The 18,374-nt window shown below is 42.7% G+C and overlaps 6 protein-coding genes across 8 annotated transcripts; 3 read left to right on the top strand and 3 right to left on the bottom strand.

Annotated features, from left to right (window-relative positions):
* The first annotated feature begins 83 nt into the window (after positions 1–83).
* LOC6627069 (uncharacterized) lies at positions 84–1,085 on the top strand. Its single transcript, XM_002050152.3, has 4 exons — positions 84–212; positions 272–388; positions 445–737; positions 800–1,085. The coding sequence occupies exons 1-4, from the start codon at positions 120–122 to the stop codon at positions 1,083–1,085; spliced, it is 789 nt and encodes a 262-aa protein (XP_002050188.1). The 5' UTR covers positions 84–119.
* Obp50a (Odorant-binding protein 50a) lies at positions 1,075–1,759 on the bottom strand. Its single transcript, XM_002050153.3, has 3 exons — positions 1,670–1,759; positions 1,531–1,614; positions 1,075–1,460 (listed from the first exon to the last, which is right to left on the bottom strand). The coding sequence occupies exons 1-3, from the start codon at positions 1,757–1,759 to the stop codon at positions 1,095–1,097; spliced, it is 540 nt and encodes a 179-aa protein (XP_002050189.1). The 3' UTR covers positions 1,075–1,094.
* A 1,022-nt stretch (positions 1,760–2,781) lies between these two features.
* Obp50c (Odorant-binding protein 50c) lies at positions 2,782–3,476 on the top strand. The gene is made up of 3 exons (XM_002050154.1): positions 2,782–2,877; positions 2,942–3,040; positions 3,105–3,476. The coding sequence occupies exons 1-3, from the start codon at positions 2,782–2,784 to the stop codon at positions 3,474–3,476; spliced, it is 567 nt and encodes a 188-aa protein (XP_002050190.1).
* A 171-nt stretch (positions 3,477–3,647) lies between these two features.
* On the bottom strand, positions 3,648–4,137 carry LOC6624797 (uncharacterized). Its single transcript, XM_002050155.1, has 3 exons — positions 4,039–4,137; positions 3,820–3,991; positions 3,648–3,763 (listed from the first exon to the last, which is right to left on the bottom strand). The coding sequence occupies exons 1-3, from the start codon at positions 4,135–4,137 to the stop codon at positions 3,648–3,650; spliced, it is 387 nt and encodes a 128-aa protein (XP_002050191.1).
* A 256-nt stretch (positions 4,138–4,393) lies between these two features.
* On the bottom strand, positions 4,394–5,247 carry Obp50e (Odorant-binding protein 50e). The gene is made up of 5 exons (XM_070210608.1): positions 5,209–5,247; positions 5,087–5,155; positions 4,905–5,024; positions 4,678–4,834; positions 4,394–4,608 (listed from the first exon to the last, which is right to left on the bottom strand). The coding sequence occupies exons 1-5, from the start codon at positions 5,245–5,247 to the stop codon at positions 4,394–4,396; spliced, it is 600 nt and encodes a 199-aa protein (XP_070066709.1).
* A 3,182-nt stretch (positions 5,248–8,429) lies between these two features.
* Positions 8,430–18,232, top strand: Dh44-R1 (Diuretic hormone 44 receptor 1). 3 transcript variants are annotated; one of them, XM_032436405.2, is made up of 12 exons: positions 8,430–8,961; positions 14,829–15,275; positions 15,343–15,544; positions 15,614–15,707; positions 15,799–15,973; positions 16,053–16,129; positions 16,196–16,306; positions 16,378–16,566; positions 16,624–16,739; positions 16,851–16,907; positions 17,295–17,493; positions 17,555–18,232. In XM_032436405.2, exons 2-12 carry the CDS (start codon positions 14,969–14,971, stop codon positions 17,576–17,578), a joined length of 1,551 nt encoding a protein of 516 aa, XP_032292296.1. In that variant the 5' UTR covers positions 8,430–8,961; positions 14,829–14,968; the 3' UTR covers positions 17,579–18,232. The 3 variants fall into 3 exon arrangements, with proteins under 3 accessions (XP_032292296.1, XP_032292295.1, XP_002050193.1); XM_032436404.2 differs by having other exon boundaries at positions 14,847–15,275; positions 17,552–18,218; XM_002050157.4 differs by having other exon boundaries at positions 17,552–18,218.
* The last annotated feature ends 142 nt before the right edge of the window (positions 18,233–18,374 follow it).

Raw genomic sequence — 18,374 nt, 5'->3', positions numbered from 1 at the left:
AATTGCCACATCAGTTCCGAGTCGGCCCCAGTTGTCGCTTGGCGTTTGCCGAAAAATTTTGATTTTCAGTTGTTCGAAAGAAGCGCTGGAGCTTGCAGCGCTGTGAGGCAATCATCAACATGTATGCGGGCCTGCTTGAGATCCTGCTAACAATCTGTTTTGGGCGCACAGTACAGTCGGCGCTCGTATGGAACACAGGTGGAACAGCTGCGGTAAGTATTTTCCCATCTGTAAGTCTATTAACATTTACAATTTCTTCTTTTTTTTTTAGCTATTTACAGCTATTGCCATACCACTCGATCTGCCGTCAAGGCATGTGTTCATGTCATACTATTTTGAGGCCACGTATTCGCTGCCCAAAACTTGGCATGAAGAGCCACCAGTTTTTGTAAGTTTCTTGAAAATTTGATTCGATTCACATCACATTTTTGCCACTGTTTACAGCGACGTGGTAATGATACGAACTCGGATCCAAGTGGTGATCCAGTGGCTGATTTTGGGGACTACTATGACGACTATGAGGACCACAAACCATCCAAGTTGAAGCCGCCCAAGCGTAAACACAAAACCAAAAAAAAAACGAAGACCACTCCGAAGCCGTCGTCTGATGACTACAAGGACTTCTTCGAGGGCTATCCGCGGCAGGAGCGGAATGAGGCTGTGGCCAGACATCGCCAGGAGCATCAGCTGCTCTCACGCACCAAGTTCTATAAGATACTTGGCCAGAGATTCGAAGAGTTCGTATAGCTTCAAAGCTGCTTTAGTCATCTATTGACCTGTTACCTCTTGCTCCCAACAGACATGGCCTGGGCAGCGGCGACGGCTGCCTGCTGCGGCTCATCTGCGAGGCGAACAGTGCACAGCTGGGCGAGCTCAATGGCGTACTGGGCAGCCTGATGCATGTGATGTTCAGTCCCAGCAGCTCCCAGTACGAAGCGCTGCCCCAGCGCTACTACAATGCGGAGCGCAATGGACTGCGGGACAATTGTCGAGGGTATTCCGCCAAATGTGGACGCAGCGTGCTGGACTTGATAACCCGACCACTGATCGACTATATAGTAGGCAATAAATCCATCTCGCTATAGTTCTTTATTTCATGTACTTTTCATGAACATCTTGAGCGCTGGCCAGGCACAGCTCTTGATATACGCGCTCGCCTCCTGGCAGTGCTTGTTGGCGCGCTGCCAGGCGCTGGCCGGACAGCGTCGCATTAGCCGCGAGTAGGCGCAGAGGCTGTAGAAGAGCGCATGGCGATCGCAGGCAGCGCTCTGGCGGCTAATCTCGGCCAGCTCCGTGTACTTGCTGGGCACCAGCGACGCGCAAGTTGCGAAATTGCTGGCATAGGCATCGATTATGTCCGGATTGGTAAAGGCACGCTCCAGCATGGTACGCACCTGGGCTAGATTCAGCTGGCGGCCCTGCAGCGCCATCGTGGCATTGAATATGCAGGCCAGCCGGCACTGGGTACAGTCGATGAACTCGAAGATAGTCAGTTGATATAGTCTGGGTTAATATAAGCTAAACACTTACGCTAGGCTGCGCGCCCGACTTGCCACACTCGCTGTTGTAGGCGCCCCAATTGGGCAAGGGCAAAGGACAACACATTTGAACGTTCTGTAGAGCCAGATTCGATTAGTCGGTGATTTTTTTTTAAGCTTGCCTCCTCTACCTGCAGGGATTTGGGTGCTGCTCTGCACTTGGCAGCGCTCAGCAAAGCGGGAAGTTCGGCGATTAGGAAAAACAGCCAACTCAGCCGCATGCTAGAAAGTCTCTCAATCAACTGCATAAAAAATACCCCGATCTGCCTGTGGCTAACAATATATATTGCAATTGCGTGCTGCAGCTGCATGTGCAGCCCGATAAGCTGGCGACAAGCGTGGCGGCTTGTTCTGGTCAAAGATACAAAGATACATAACGATTGGTATTTTAGAGCCATAAAAGTGTCTACAGCTATTAATAATAGTATTACCTTTATTATGACTTTCAATTAAACAAGCGTTTGCCTAATTACTTAATACCAGCTTATTGTACAACCATGACAAAGCGATTTGTGAGAAAAATTATGTTTTCTATTAGTCAACCGCACTATGTAACTAACTTTGGTTCGCCACTTTAGTTGAGATACCTGCTTTTAAATAGGGTTTTCTTACTTATCTTTATCTAACAATATATACATACATATGTAATATAACAAAGACAGCAGCTTCTCATTGTAAATACCTGAAAAGTAGAAAAAGTGCAGAGTTGAGAAAAATCATCAAGAATTTTACTCTGATTTTATTTATTTATTTCTTTTTTATCTGTCAATTTAACAAGATGAGTATTTGGCATTGTACGTTTTAACATTTCAAGTTACAGCTTGCTTAACATCATGTTAAAGCGATTTTAAAATTTACAATGAAGATTAGAAATCTAGAATCTCTAGTTCAACTCCTTTCTAATGTTTTCAAAGTGCCAGTAGCGCCTTGCTAGTTAAAGTAAGTTCATTTAAGTTTAACAACATGTTAAAGCGCGTGTTAACCTAACAATGGAATGTGAGACAACGTGCCAAATAGACCTCAAGAAGTGGTATCTGTCGCAAGTCCTGACTGAGAAGTCGCATAGACTCGAAAAGTAAGCATATGCGGAATTATGTAGGCATATTTGGGCGAACTTTTAATTATACAATTTATTTGCCAATTAGGTGCATAATTTGTGTGCGCTTCATTAATTTGTAGACTGTCTGAACAGTCGTATATATATAGCATCAGATTCGGAAAGTCATGGCTCAAAACGACAACAATGCTGACAAAGTGTGCGAGTGTAATAATTTGGCTGTTGGCCAACATATTGTCCGGCAGTGCTGACATCGACTGCAGTCAGCGTTTGCAGCATAATGTGAGTAAAGCGAAAAAGGATATTGAATCCTTAACGAGCACTTACAATCGAATTTCCCAAACAGACGATTAGCAACTGCTGCGCCAAGCCCAGCTTGAACTTTGAGGCATTCCGGCAGAGTTGTGGCCGGTTTATGGCCGATAACCGCAAAAGCATGTCGCCAGTAAGTAGCAGAGCATGTCTCATGTCTACTTAATACAACTAACTAACACATTTTCATATGAAAGTGCCTCTACGACTGCATCTTCAATGTCAGCCAGACGCTGACCGGCATGCAACTGAATGTGGAGAATGCACACAGGCTGACCGAACGGCTACTGGGCACCAACAAGGAGTTTGTGGACATATATGCGACAGCTCTGGAGAATTGTGCTGCCAACGAAAGTGCAATGCTCAAGTATAAGAAACGGCGATTTTATGGCACCGAAAACTGTACCCTGCTGCCCCTGTATCTGGGCATTTGCGCTGCGGAATACGTATTTGTCCACTGCCCCTCGGCCAGCTGGACACGCAGCCGGATATGCGAGGAGGCGCTGGAATATAAAAATACCTGCCAGTGTGATATTAGTGGAAGATTTTGCAGTGCCAAATCCAATTAGTTTTACCATTACAGGAAAATAAATGAATGACCTTTAGATAATCAAACTTTCTGCGGATCTTAAAATCCTTGCCCCAGCATATGCTCTTCTAATAGCTAGAGTAATAAAACCCAGACATGCTTGGCATATGTTTCTATTTATGATCTTCAGATGACAGCAATTTATATTGGTTTAGTTGAAGAACACATCATACCAGCTGGGCTGATCGCGATAGCTAAGCGACTCCGCTGCACTGCAACCAGCATCGGAGTCCAATACATCCTCCTCCCCAATTGCCTGCATTTGAGCTGCTTGCGATTATCAATCAATTAGAAAAGTTAGACCAGTTTAATTATGTACCTACCCAATTGCTCCAGATTCATGCCCAGACGTTGGGCATGTTGCATGAGCGCTGCGAGCAGCAGCTGTGTGTCGACAATGCCATCTTGTTCCACATCATGGAATGAGATCAGGGGCTGTTCCTCTTCTGCTGGACAGCCCAGAGCTATGTCGTTATTGGGCTCCAACTGTAACTGCTGGAATAGGCATTAATGAGACAGGAAGATGAATGGATTATGCCCACCTGCTCTGCCTCTGACTCAACGACAAAGTCCCTAAAAGCAGCCCAGGCGTTGCTGCCGAGCAGCAGGCAGCTGATTAGAAACACAGTCGAATGATTCATAATGCAAATCCAAGATCGAAGATCGTTTTTCAACTAAGCTGTTTGACAACTGAACCTTGAATGGGCCAGGGTGAAAAAGATTTGCCAAACTCGGCAGCCAGACACATGTCACGGCTCATTTAATGGGAACTGAGTCAGACTAATCAGCGTAATTATGAAATGATTTTAGATTTCTTTTTTTTTTTTTTCAGTTATATTTTGAACACTCGAACACAAAACATAAAGCTAAAAATGTTTATGAATAGACTTATCGAGATCAGCTCATGGGCAGCGGCACGTGCGGCAGAGGATTGCATTGCTCGGCAAACTGTTTGGCCACGAGGCAGTGCTCGTCCGACTTCCACATCTTGGCCGGACAGTTGATAAAGGTCTCCGCATTGACGCAACTGTAGAGCATGGCGGCATAGGGCGAACAGCCCTGGGGTAGCACCTTATACGACTCGAGCTTTGCGGCCTTCATGTGGCCATGAACTGCGGAAACAGTAGAATGCAAGTCAGTTAATCTTTGATGCAAAATTTATATATATTACGCATACGCACTGTTTTTCCGACAGGTCTCAAAGGAGCGCACAATATGTGGCACCACCTCGCGATCGCGTCGATGCACATGCTCCTGCAGATACTGTCGCACCTTGTCCATATGCAGTCTGCCATTGACCAGGGCGCCCGTCTCTTTGTATATGCACTCCGGATAGCACTGGCAAGTGTCCGGATGTTTAAAATATACTTTAAATGACATTCGCTTGGTAGTATTGGTATTTGCTTACCAGATGCGCAAAGGCCGGATACTTCTGATTGGCGGACTTAAGTTGATTTACGTGCTGCTGGCATTTTTGTGGCACGTTGCCTAGATTGATTTCCGGCGTGCGGCAGCACGAGTTCACGTCCTGCCAAAATATTTCATTCAATATTCATTTATAATTTATAACGCTCGATTGAATTTACTTACGAAATTGTTAAAATTCGGCGGCGATGAACAATTGTAGGCGGCATGGGCGTGGCACAGCAACAGCGACAGCTGCACATAAATATATAATTAAAGAGTCCGCGCATAAAAGGCCATTTACTCACCATTGCCAATGCAGCGCACTGGAAAATTGTTGGTCGCATTTTTCGGAACTTTGTTTAATTGAAGTGCGGCAAATGAATAAAATTTGTGCGCCAGCGAATCGCTGCTTTATATAGTCAACCGGAAAACATACTCTAATGAGCTAATGTTATCGTCATTCTAATGAAAACAAAACGCTGCCTTTGGTCCAATGCGTCAATTGAAGGTGACACATCCGAAACACTAAAACAAAAAAAAAAAAAACAAAAAATCATTTTGGCCAACTGATGGGCAGAGTGCGTCGACTGATACGTGATTACTTTCACCAGGCAACTGACAGTGCGTGACCAGGGTAAACAGTCATTTTTTTTGTTGGGGGGAAATACCAGCAGCTAAATGGGTTTTAATATCCACTAAATACCCTGATTCTGATTCTGAACACGATAAAAGTCTTTAGTCTATTGTTTACAGTTTATAAGAAGTAACATAGTGTTTCGTTCGCCTATCCTCCACTTATTATAGCTATTTTATAGGACTTCTCAGTAAATGGACTAACTAAGTAATATATCTGAACAACGAGTACAACGAACGGGCTTGAGTCACAGTTTTGTGTTTCGATATAGTAAAGTATTGTCTGATTGGTATTTAAAGACATATAGGTTGATAGTTTGAATGGAGGATTTTGATTTTTTTGCATGCCAATCCAAAGTCCTGTTTTGTACGTATGCATCATTCATGCATCTGACCACATTGTGCCGACAGCTGCATATTAATTATAATATTTCTAAAGAACCTTCATCTAATCTCACGCATCTGAAGTCCAATCTAATATGACAAATAAATATAAGCATGTGTCAAAACAATGTCAATGCAACTAATTAATAATGCATATAACTCATAAGGGCTCAATTGCTGGTATCAGCACGTCTCAGCTCAGTTAAACAGTTGACGGCTATGCAGCCTTCAAAGGAGTTAGTTCATAAATGCATGAGTAATGTGCGTAATCAGATTGTTGTTGGCTCAATGCCAACAAGTCGCCAGCTATTGTTGTTGATGCTATTGCCAAGCACCCAGACCACCCACTCGGCTGTGAGCTCACTTGAGCCAGCGCATTGTTCAATTTCATTATCATCTCCGTTTTCATTCTCATGTCAGTCTCATATGCTCGGCGGTTGCCTTAAGCTCTTAACCGCCGCACGTTGATGGGTTTTTTTTTTTGGTTGTAAACTGAGCTACGTGCAGGAGATTAAAGACATTAAATATTTTGAGTATTGTTTGCGTCAGGTAAGTAGCATATAAGATAAAGTTATATACGTTAAATTAAAGATTAAAGGTTCAGCATTTTTGAAATTTCTTACTTTAACGACATCATTTGTAGCTCTTCTTCGTATAAGTTTTGTCCACACTTTGCATACATTCGCTAGCTAATTTTTAGCAGACGAAGTGTAAAAAGGCCTAACTGCAAATGCTTCCGATTAAGGTTCAATTTTTGAAACTGGTTTTCCATATCTGTGAATCCAGCTTATAAAGTTCTCACATACTTTATTTTATTCAAATTAGTGATTTTCTCTAGCAAAAAAAAAATCAAATCAATTTTGGAAAGATAGATCGGAAACTTTATTTTCTTAAGCAATTACGACTTTTATTCATCATATTTATTCATTTATCAATATTTATCTTATGTTTGACATTTGATAATGTGCTGTAACGATTTATTGTACAAGAGTTAAGTAATCCCAAATTTGTATCTTTTTGTTAATGCTTCTATGTAGGAAATATAAATTAACTCAGATATGGGATAGTCATGGACAAGTCTACTTTTAGTCCAGTTCCTCGTCTCTTGCTTGATTTTCTGAACAGTTCTCTTGCTCTAAAACAGAAAAAATTAATCTCAATTAATCTCAATTGTCGTTGCATTAAATAAATTGCACTTACAAATTGCATAACTTTCTACAGCAATTGACAGCGAAAGGGTATTAAAAAGGCCAGCAGCAGGCAAGCTGAATTGCAAGAACATTCAATTCATGCGCCACTGACTGGCAAAGAAATCACAGTTAACTCTTTGCCACAATGCGAAAACAGTTTGCACTGATAGTTTTTCCCGTTTGGTTGAGGGAAAATTGAAAAACTTTTGCACAGTGTGTCTTAGCAATCAATCTAGGACTCGATGCCAAAGCACTTTAGACATACTTGAAAATCAGTTTTATAGGTTGCTTAGATACTAAATGTCTGGTGTTAAATTCAATTGGCTGGGGCTATGGCATGTCCTTGCCGTGAATGTGGATGAGCGCTTTAATATGCATAAGGATATGCGCAAACAAGGCACGCAACGGCTGCAGGACATTTACGGCGAACATGTCTCTGTGCTCTTGGCAATGAATTTTTCAAATGGAATTTAAATGCTCTCGAGTGGCAGTTGACATTAGCATTTATTTTTGTAGAATTTTGTCCGTGCTGTTGTTGTTGCTGTTTTTGTTGTTGTTGTCGTTAAGGCTGTTAAGGACGCTTGCCGAGTGTGTCAGACGCATTCAGCCCTCAACTGTTTGGGGCCAAAATGTTTCTCATTGTGTTATTATCAGCCGGTTCCATGTCGGCTTTTTATTTAAATACGAATGTGGGTTTCGGTGTGTGGGGATATCTTTGTTTTCACTGATTTATTTTTTGCGTTTTTCAATTTGAGTGTGCCTTACGGCAATTTCAGTTGAAGCACCTGTCGCATATTGTGATTTTTAATAAATGTCGACACGCGTCGTGCTTGAGTTTAATTTGATTAGCTGCGAACTGAAACTGAGCTTTGGCCAGGCGCAACTTCAAAGGCGATCCGAAATGATAACCTTTTGCCTGCATTTTCCGACCCTAAGCACACACAGTTGCCGAAGGGGCAGCAAAATGCTGCTCAAACATTGGGCATAGCAAATATTTACATAATCAAATGAGCAGATTTTCAGGCGCTTTAGCGAGTGGTAAGCGACAAAAAGAAATTGCATTTCCCTTGGAAAATATTCCCGAAAATCTCAACACACACACACACACTCACACGCACACCTGTTGCGGCAAGTCGGGCGTATGCCCGAAGCAGCAACCGCCTGTCGCTTATATGGAACGCAGCTTTCGCAGAGCTTTTTGTGGAATCTAAATATTTCGCGCCATTTCCCCCGAGTGGAAGGTGGTAAGAACTTGGTCGTTTTCCGGGGCTTGTTAAGATGCGACAGCATAGCCTTCAGTTATCAGCGGTTGGTGAGCGAGTGCGGTTCGAGCAGCGGCGGCCACAAATTGGTTCAGAGTAAAGCTCGGTCAAAACTTTTCAAAATCGCAACGAATCCCGAACACATACGAGTACTCCAATTAAAAAGATTAAATATTAAAGAGTGCATATATGAGGAGTTTATTTATTTGTTTCAAGTATTCAGTTTAAAATTGAGTTATTTTACGGCAGTGGAAAACATAAGTGAAATGCCATGACAAATAATCCAGCATTCGAATGCTTAAGTGACAACAAGTAGTGAGTGTGTGTGTGTGAGTGTGTATGTCTGTCTATAACCAAGACAACGCGACAGCACACAGAAACCAAGAATAACGCTTTAGCATAATCATTTTGCAGCTTAGCAGGCGTTAAACAAATGTAAGCCAGGGCAAATAAGTGGTCAAAGTGGAGAAAGGATACCCAAAGCATTTGACTAAGCAGCGGTCAAATGAAAAATCCCACGCCAGCTTAGGCCAACACACACAACGCCGAGGATTGCAGCCACTCGACGCTAAATTAACACAAGCCAGAGGTATGTGCAATTTGTGTGTGCGAGTGTGTGTGTGCGAGTGTGTGTGAATGTGTGGGAAGCAACAATCATCCACTGTTTGTGGTTTTAATTAAAATGCCAAGCAAAAAGCTATACACGCCCACACCTAGCACAACAATGCGTAGCAAAATAAAAGGATTGGCGATTGGCTTCATTGTTGTAAGTGTGTGTGTGGGGGTGTGTGTGTGTGTGTGTGTGTGGGTGGGTGCACACCCGGTGCACTATCGATTGCCAAAAAATCCATTAGATATGGATAAAGATAGCCCTAGCAACAGATTCATGTGGAAACGGAAGTAAAAATATTGTTATTGCTGTTGTTATCGAGCATAACAATGGCAGCCAATTGAGAGAAAACTTGTTGCCTACTTTTGGGCTGGGTTCGGTCGTGTAACTTCAATTTGATTTCGTTTTATGAACTTCCGTTTGCCGCACTCTTAACATATCAACCCCATGACAATGGCCATGTTTGGAGCCCCCAGCACGGTCGTAAATCTTCTGGCAAATCTCTGGCATATTTGGCAAAACTTGCAATGCATTAAACCAAATTTTTATTGACCCAATAAATAACAGATTTGCCCACACGCAGGTTTTTTGTTTTGTCTTATTTAGCTTTTGTTGTGTGTTCATTTTTATGGATTTATGCGAGTCAGCAGCCGCAAGTAAATCCTCAGCTTGTTAGCAACATATCAGTAAAAGCCACAGCCACATCCTCTCCAGCACTCACGTAGCTGCAGCGCGTGCCGTTCCGAGCTTTGCTGGTGCTGCACGTGCCGCAACACTCAAGCGGAACGGAAAACCGTTAATGGCGAGACAATAAAACGCAACACTTGTTGGCAATGGCGCCTGATCCTGCTCCAAATGGCCGACCATCAAGTTTTGGATAACAGCCAAAAGTGGCGCCCCGACAGGTGTGGGAGGCCCTCGAGCGGCGGAAGTCTGTGCAAATTATGTTGCTCGTCTAGACAAGAGTCGGTCGTTCCTTGGCTAAAACTTGCCACACCCACTCCTCAAACGGCTCTTTCGACATTCGCATGCGTAAACCAATATTTAAACCTTTGCCAGACCTTTGGACTGGGTAAAAACAACGTTTGCGTTTTTCATGTCGTCCATCATCAAATTTCATTGCCGCCTGTGGATACATTAAAGTCGAAGAAAACACTTGCCACAAAAGTTTTATGCCTCGACCAATCTATGTACCACTACATTGTGCACATTAATGCATTGCGGAGATTGCGCCTAGGGGAGTCGTATCAGTGCGAGAATTCATACATAAATAGCGCAGACAAAAAATCTGAATGTGTGGCCTGAATGCTGCCAAAACATCAGATGATAAAACTTAAAAGACGTAACCCCTTAATTTTTGGTCGAGTTGGGCCAAATTTAGATTTTAATTTTTTGATGCCAATCGATTTGACTGTTTCTTACGAGTCCGAAGTGTTGTAAAATTCCTAAATCCAACATTATTTGGCCGAGATATTTAAAAAAAAAAATCATCGAAAAAGGTTGATTTTCAGATTATGATTTTTATACCCTGAACCCTTTAAAAATGGGTATAAGGGTATATTGTATTTTTGCAATATTCAAATGTATGTAGCAGGCAGAAGGAAGCATCTCCGACCACATAAAGTATATATATTCTTGATCAGCATCAATAGCCGAGTCGATCTAGCCATGTCCGTCTGTCTTAAATACTTACTAGACGTAGTCAGTAGTCAGTAATATGCTGAAAGTGATATCTTAGCAATAAAGATTTTATTAAGGGAAGAAGTAAGAAATCAAAGAGAGAAAGATAGAGAGGGAGAGAGAGAGAGAGAGAGAAAGAGAGTGAGATTATAAAGTAGAGCTGCCAATTCTCAATAATAGCGTAATCAACATAATAGTTTAGAGTTCATATCAATTCGTTTGTTTAGTTTAGTTATTAAAGGTAACAAGCATTCGATTATTGTTATTATTTTCTATTTATTTGTTTGTTAAATGGCTTGTTAGGTTGCTGTTGCATTTTATTTTTCTATCTATGGATTTGTGTTTCTTTCGGTATTCAAAAGCATCCGATTAAAATCTAAGCCATGAATGTTGTTTAGCTGCAGCTACTCTTAAATACATATAAAACGCATTTGATATTGTCATAAAATATGCCCAAAGGCGAAATATATGCGCATATGCATATGTGTGTGTGCTTTTAAGCATTTTGCACTGGCGCACGCGACGTATGCGTAACATTTGCTCATGAATTTTTAAATGCTCCGCGACTTCATTGTCTCTGCTTTGGCCCTGCTCGCTGTGTGTCCTGTTTGTGCATATAAAATTTAATGAGCTACAATAATGAGAGCTGAAACAGAGCAGCAACAGCTAAAAATAGCAATCAAGCTGTGTTGGCTTTTTGTTGGGCACATCCTGACATTGTCATCGCGCTGTTCCGACTCTGCTTTCTGCGGCTTTATTATCTTGGCGTCTGCTGATAATGAAAATGTCTTAAATACGAGCGCGACCTGTCCACGCGACCTGTCACAGCCAGGCGACAGCTGGCATTAAGCTGCCCCACTTTGGCGGTGTCAACCGCAGCCATTTAATGCTATATGCCGCAAATGGCGGAACAATTGCACCACTGTGTGTGTTTCTCTTGTATGATTATTATTATATTTTTAATTCTATATATTGGAATGCTCGGCAATTACCAGCAGCAACAGCAGCAGCGAAAGGAGCGTAAACATTTATAAGCATTAGAGCAGCAGCCGGATATTGCAGACACTCGCAGAGTACAGAGGGCAGAGGGCACAGGGCAGAGTGCAGAGCTTGAGGTATGAGCATTTCGCATTCCGTTCACTACGGTACTCATTCAGCCGCAGGAATTCGATACACACACACACCCGCACACACTAAACGTCTTTTTGTGTGTGTGTGTGTATGTGTGTGCGTGTGTTGTCGCCAGCGCCTTTGGCAAATCCATTGTGTGCAATCGCACGAGATTAGATACAATCTTCTATAATAGCATATACGCTGGCACTGTGGCTTGGGATCTGGGCGGAGGGATGGCAAGAACTGGGCAAGGATGCGACAGCAAATAAGCAAGCGTTATACTACATTGCCTCCGCCCGCCGTTTCCGCCGGCCACTAGTGTGTTTATCCATTTGCTCTGCTTCTATTTGTGTGTGCATTTTATTTGTTCATCTACATCTGTGTCCTTTTATACCCTGTATACAAAGCAGCATAGTAAAGGGAAGTATGTGTAGATAGAGATACTAATTCATATGCATCTTGTTGAGAATTGTTATTATGCCGATAAATTCACAATTTTGATGATATTGTATTTTTGATATCGTCAATGTGAAAGGCTATACTGTTTAGGAACTTGTGTTTACTTCAAACTTGAAAGGAGAGGGTATCTCCCAGTCAAGATCTCATATGTCCGTTTTTTTTTTACCAGCCTGCGGGCGTTTTCGTAATGTGCTTTTTATATTTGTGTTGATTTGGCCAAGCTGAAAATATTTTATGATGCCAGCCGGACATTCATCAAGTTGTGAACGCCATAAATGAGATTGTCAGATGAACACATTTCATTTGTGTGTGTGTGTGCGCGTGTGTGTGTGTGAGTGTGTGCGGGTGTACGTGTTGGTGTGTGTTTTGCCGAACTGTCAAAATAAATTTGCATTTGCGCCTGATGAATTGTAAGGGACATTCTGCTGTTTCGTCTCTTGTTGCGGCTAATTGAAATCAAATATGCATTTAGCAATCATATTTCCATTTTAATTTAAATTCTTATATATTTCCCTCTTTTTTTAAGGGTTCAGCTTGCCAGCTGCACATTATTTATGAGGCAATTAGATGCTCGGGTATTTCAATTTTGTTCTTAATCATTTTTTGTTGCCGCCTTTGCGCGTGCAATTTACAAATTTGCGGCTTCAAATTGAAATGTTCAGCGGGCGCAAGCGCCTCCGCAATTGCAATTGGCTGTAACCAGCAGCTAACGCGGCTAATGAATGCTGGGCTGAAAGTAAGTAAGCCCGAGGCATGTGCAGAAATAATCTAGTCGGCGGCTTTATGTTGCGCTAATTTACGAGCCAGGCGGCATGCACAACAATAACAACAATAAACAGAACAGTTTCAGCAAAAGAGCGTACAACAAAGGGCTAAGCAGTTATGAGCCATTGCACACAGTGAGTCAGAAAAGTAGAACGCCCATATACACACAGTGCGAATATGTGCTAAATAGCCAACGGGCAATAACTTTTCTGTTGGACTAAAAAATCCATTCTTTGCTATAATAAAAAAATACAGTGTTCGCTCGCATATTAGAACTTTATTGTTGAAAAGTTTATCAATATATTATTCCAATTTGTTATATGTTATTACAATAAAGTAAAAAGTAAGTTATAATCGAGCTTACTATTAGTTATAATATTTTAATATTATATATAAGAACTTAAAATGACAAAATCCTAATAGATCAATCCTATGAATGGCACGATCTCAGATAGTTCGTAGTCGGTCTTTAGTGTAAATGTTAGTTAAAATGAGCATAAATTGAGAGTTTCTGTTGAAATTGTTTTCTGCTATTCCGTCTAATACATAAATAATTGTTAGCTATTTACTATGCCGCCCCATGCATAAATAAGGACTTACTATTAAATGCGAAACCCTTTACGGTCTTCGCAACAGCTAGTCTGGGCACATATATGAAAAACCACTTCCCTTTTCATATTCCACCCGTTCGCATACTCCACACGTGCACTGTATTGCACGGTTGGCTGGGCACAGCTACTACATATTTATTATCTGTTTATATAAGTGTGTGTGTGTGTGTGTGTGTGTGTGTGTGAAATGTGTGTATTTGCGCCTGTTTTTATGCCATGCATTAATGTAACGATGCATCATTTATGCCATTTATTATCAGCATATAAATGCAAGATTTGGGTCCTGCTGACTTGAAGGTTGTGCTCCCGACCACGCCCTTTGCTGGCTGTCTAGCCTCTAATTTCTACTATGGCCTGTAGGCTACCTTTTTGTTTTTGGCCTTTTTTTTCAGCCAAACCACGGCCAAAACCCCAACTGACTGTCAGTCAGCCGTTGATGGCCAACTTTTGTGCAAGCTAATGAATTTTTATAGCACTGTGCTATTGCCCCCCTCCCTCCTCCCTCCACCCTTCCCCTCACTGCTCGTACTATATTAATAAATCAGGCAAAATGTGTCTGGGCCAAGTTAAAGCCATAAGGTAAGGCCGTTGGGCATAAAATGCAATTTTCCCCATTGATTTTATGGCGCTTTAAACTGTTGCCCTTTTGGCACAGAAACCATTCCGTTGGGTTCTTTGTTGGCCAATGCAATTAACACACGCACACACGCACGCACACACACACACACGCCACACACACAAAGTGTAGTTGCCGCAAGCTGCGGTTGCCATCAGCTTGTTTGGACCTCAGTCCTGGTTTCTAACCCAGTTGCCGCGCACAATCCCTGGCACTTTGTTAGCTGTCACATTGAACTTTGTTTTCTTAGCCATTTGGCGGTTTGGCGGTTTTTCTGGTCAGCTAAAAGCGATTTCGTGGCAAATTTACATGTTTAAATAGTCTAAGAGTCTTGGATTTGTTGGACTTTAAGCACCGAGTAAATAAAGAATGCCTTACCCATATGTGGGGCCAAGGAACCTGTGTGTATGTGTGTGTGTGTGTGTTTGAGTGTATGGAAGGAAATTGGAAATTTTAAATGACAGTTCGGAGTTAGGTGCAGGGTATCGCCCAGTTTGGGCACTACCGACTATAAAACTGTAACCGACTTACGACTAGAGTGTTGCAACTTTTGAATCCTTTCCAATTTCAACGTTAAAAAACAGTTTTATTCTATGTTTTAGAAATTAAATTCTTTGCAGAACTTTGAGTGTTGTTTTACTTGAATTGACGACGCAAAGTGCAAGTAAAAGTAAGTTAACCCAAGCTGCTAATATGCCAGTTTGACACGCCCACAGCCAAAGCAGGCGCAGCAGCTGCCACAATGAGCAAGGACAACAACAACAACAACAACAACAACAACGGCAACAACAATCCGATCGCTAGCGAAGCATTGAACAGCAGCGTTAATGACGCGCTTTGGTCCCTCGACAATCTGGATGGCATCAATCAAAGCGTCGAGCTGCACTGCCTGCTGCAGCAGCAAATTGAGGCAACGACCTATGGCAATGCCAGCGACCATTGCCTCACCCAGTTCGATACGATACTCTGCTGGCCGCGCACGGCACGCGGCACCCTGGCGGTGCTCCAGTGCATGGATGAACTGCAGGGCATACACTACGACAGCAGCAGTGAGTATATGTCGTTGACGTGGCGTTGCCTTTGACCTATCCAACCGGCTGTCGTTACGCTCCGCAGAGAATGCAACGCGCTTTTGCCACTCGAACGGCACCTGGGCCCAGTACACGGACTATGATGCATGCGCCCATTTGCCCGCGGAGACGCAGACGGTGCCGGAGTTCGAGACCATTGTGGAGCTGCCCACCATCATTTATTATATTGGCTATGCCCTAAGCCTGGTTTCGCTCACGCTGGCGCTGATTGTCTTCGCCTACTACAAGTAAGTGGAGTGTGTGTCCAGCCATGCCAGCTATTCCTATATACAACCTTTTCTTTCTCCTGCCTTCAGGGAGCTGCGTTGCCTACGGAACACCATTCACGCCAATTTGTTCTTCACCTACATCATGTCGGCTTTGTTCTGGATACTCTTGCTGTCCGTGCAGGTGAGACGTGCCCAGCGCCCGGACAGCGTCCATTTCTCATTTCGCTTTACCCTTATGCCGCTGTGGCCCTTTTTGTCTGCCATCCTTGCAGATCTCTATTCGCAGTGGACTGAGCAGCTGCATTGCCCTGGTCACGCTATTTCATTTCTTCACGCTGACCAATTTCTTTTGGATGCTGGTGGAGGGTCTGTATCTGTATATGCTGGTGGTAAAGACTTTCTCTGGCGATAATATACGATTTAATATCTACGCCTCAATTGGCTGGGGTAAGTTTTGGCTGCGATTGCAATTTGTACAGCTAATTAAGTTGTCATCTACCCACCTCCCTGTTTGACTGCTTGACAGGCGGCCCGGCGCTCTTTGTGGTCACCTGGGCGGTGGCAAAGAGTCTAACAGTGACCTACAACAACAACATGGAGAAGGTAGGTTAAGGCCGCACAGCTTACTCTCGTTTCGTTCGGGCTCATTAAACTTTTATTCGCGCCCAGTATGACATCAACTGTCCCTGGATGGAGGAGACGAACGTCGACTGGATATTCCAGGGACCCGTCTGTGCGGTTCTCATCATCAATTTGACATTCCTGCTGCGCATCATGTGGGTAAGTTGTTAGGCTCAACGCCCGACGCATGTCAAGCCAGGTAAGCGCAACAGTTCTTCTTCTGTTGTCAGGTGCTCATCACCAAGCTGCGGTCCGCGAATACCGTGGAGACGCGCCAGTACCGGAAGGCGGCCAAGGCGCTGCTTGTGCTCATTCCGCTCTTTGGCATCACCTATCTGGTGGTGCTGGCCGGCCCCTCCGAATCGGGCCTAATGGGTCACATGTTTGCCGTGCTGCGCGCCGTGCTGCTCAGCACCCAGGCAAGTGTTTTGTTTGCGCAACGTTGCGGTTCAAATATTTACTCTTCCGCTTGACAGGGCTTTTGGGTGTCTCTGTTCTACTGTTTCCTCAACTCGGAGGTGCGCAACGCGCTGCGACATCATGCATCCACTTGGCGCGACACGCGCAACATACAACGCAACCAGAACCGACGGTGGGTGCCAGTTTCAAGTAGTTAGTCCCAACTATTCAGACACACAGCCACACTTGCTCTCACCTTTTTGATACACACCTCTAAAGCTCTTCTTTCGCAACTCCTTGGCAGGTATACAACAAAAAGTTTCTCCAAGGGCGGCGGCTCCCCGCGCGCTGAGAGTATGCGGTAAGTGTAAACTGTCTTGAGAATTTTTCGGGTTTAATTACACGCACCTGTTTCGTATAATGAGGCAAAGCGTGTTGCAGGTGTCAGGTAAGACAGTAATGAGCAGGTAGATCGTACAAGTAGATTAACTTACGCTTGAACTAGTTCTTTTGTTAACGTTTTTTTAACAAACATGGTTCACATATCGAATTTTGTTTATTCTTGTGTATTGTTCTTCAACTTGAAATCTTTTCTTAAAGTTTTAAGTTCATAATATATTTTTTAGCTGTTTCTACTTTTCCCCTTACACATTGCTATGTATATATATGTGTGTGTGTGTGTATGTTTTACTTAAACCCTTTCGACTACAAAGTTGGTGCTTGTATTAAGTTTTCGTTTAATATGCAGCCCTTTGACATCTTACTACGGACGTGGCAAGCGTGAATCTTGTGTATCTTCGGCCACAACCACCACGCTGGTGGGTCAACATGCACCGCTGTCACTGCACCGTGGTTCCAACAATGCGCTCCACATGCTGCCCACCAATATTGCGGGCACTGGCAGCACTCTGAGCGTCATGCCCAGAGCCATCAGTCCCCTAATGAAGGTAGCTGGAAAATTAACAATTTATTGCATGGAATTGCTAAGATTTTCTACGATTGCAGCAGGGACTCGAGGAGAACTCCGTATAAGAGGGCGCACCACACACAGACAGAGGGTAGATGAAATGAAGTCTCCTAGGTCTCCAATTGATGTTGTTGTTGGCATTGATGGAATTGTAAATTGTACAACTAAGTAGTCAAGATTTTAGCAAATGGCAAGCAAGCTGCAAGCATCTTAAGAGACTGAACTGAATTTTAATTTGAATTTTTCCATCCCACAATATTTCACAATGTGGAGCTAAAGTTCATGAGTTAACAATTATTTTCCAATCACGCATAGCTATATAACGTTTTTATCTTTTAACTACTATAAACCCATACAGATAGCCAGACAAACTGTTTTAATTGTTGGATGTTGTTGTAAATGTTTTCAGCCATATAAACTAAACCTATGCGAACGCTACCTAAAACAACTATTCTATCGTAAACTAATAAATGATATTTATTTGAGTGTATACAAAAAATACCAGTTGATTCAATTAACTGGCTGCTGATTTTATTCGCCCGTTGAAATGTGGTCGGCAGTTTTGAAAGTACGTGTAAAATACGAGCTGAAGAGAATCAGAAATTTGCAAGCCTAAAATAAATAATCTGAATAATTTATATGTGTGACATAAATAAATCACAGGAGTTGGTTTAAATATTGAATTGGTTTCTTTTTATGTTCACACAAATTTTGCCAATTCATTGCGTTCGCTTTTTCGCTTTCTTTTCTGGGCGAGGTCATTAATTTTTATAGCTTATTGTGCTGCTGCTATACGACATTTTTCAATGAAATTTTAATTTTCTTGTTTTCATAAATTTAAAAATAATAATAATAAAAAAA

The sequence above is a fragment of the Drosophila virilis genome, chromosome 5 (assembly GCF_030788295.1).
Source record: "Drosophila virilis strain 15010-1051.87 chromosome 5, Dvir_AGI_RSII-ME, whole genome shotgun sequence".
In the NCBI taxonomy this organism is placed as follows: domain Eukaryota; kingdom Metazoa; phylum Arthropoda; class Insecta; order Diptera; family Drosophilidae; genus Drosophila; species Drosophila virilis.
This window is presented reverse-complemented; position numbering and strand designations above follow the sequence as displayed.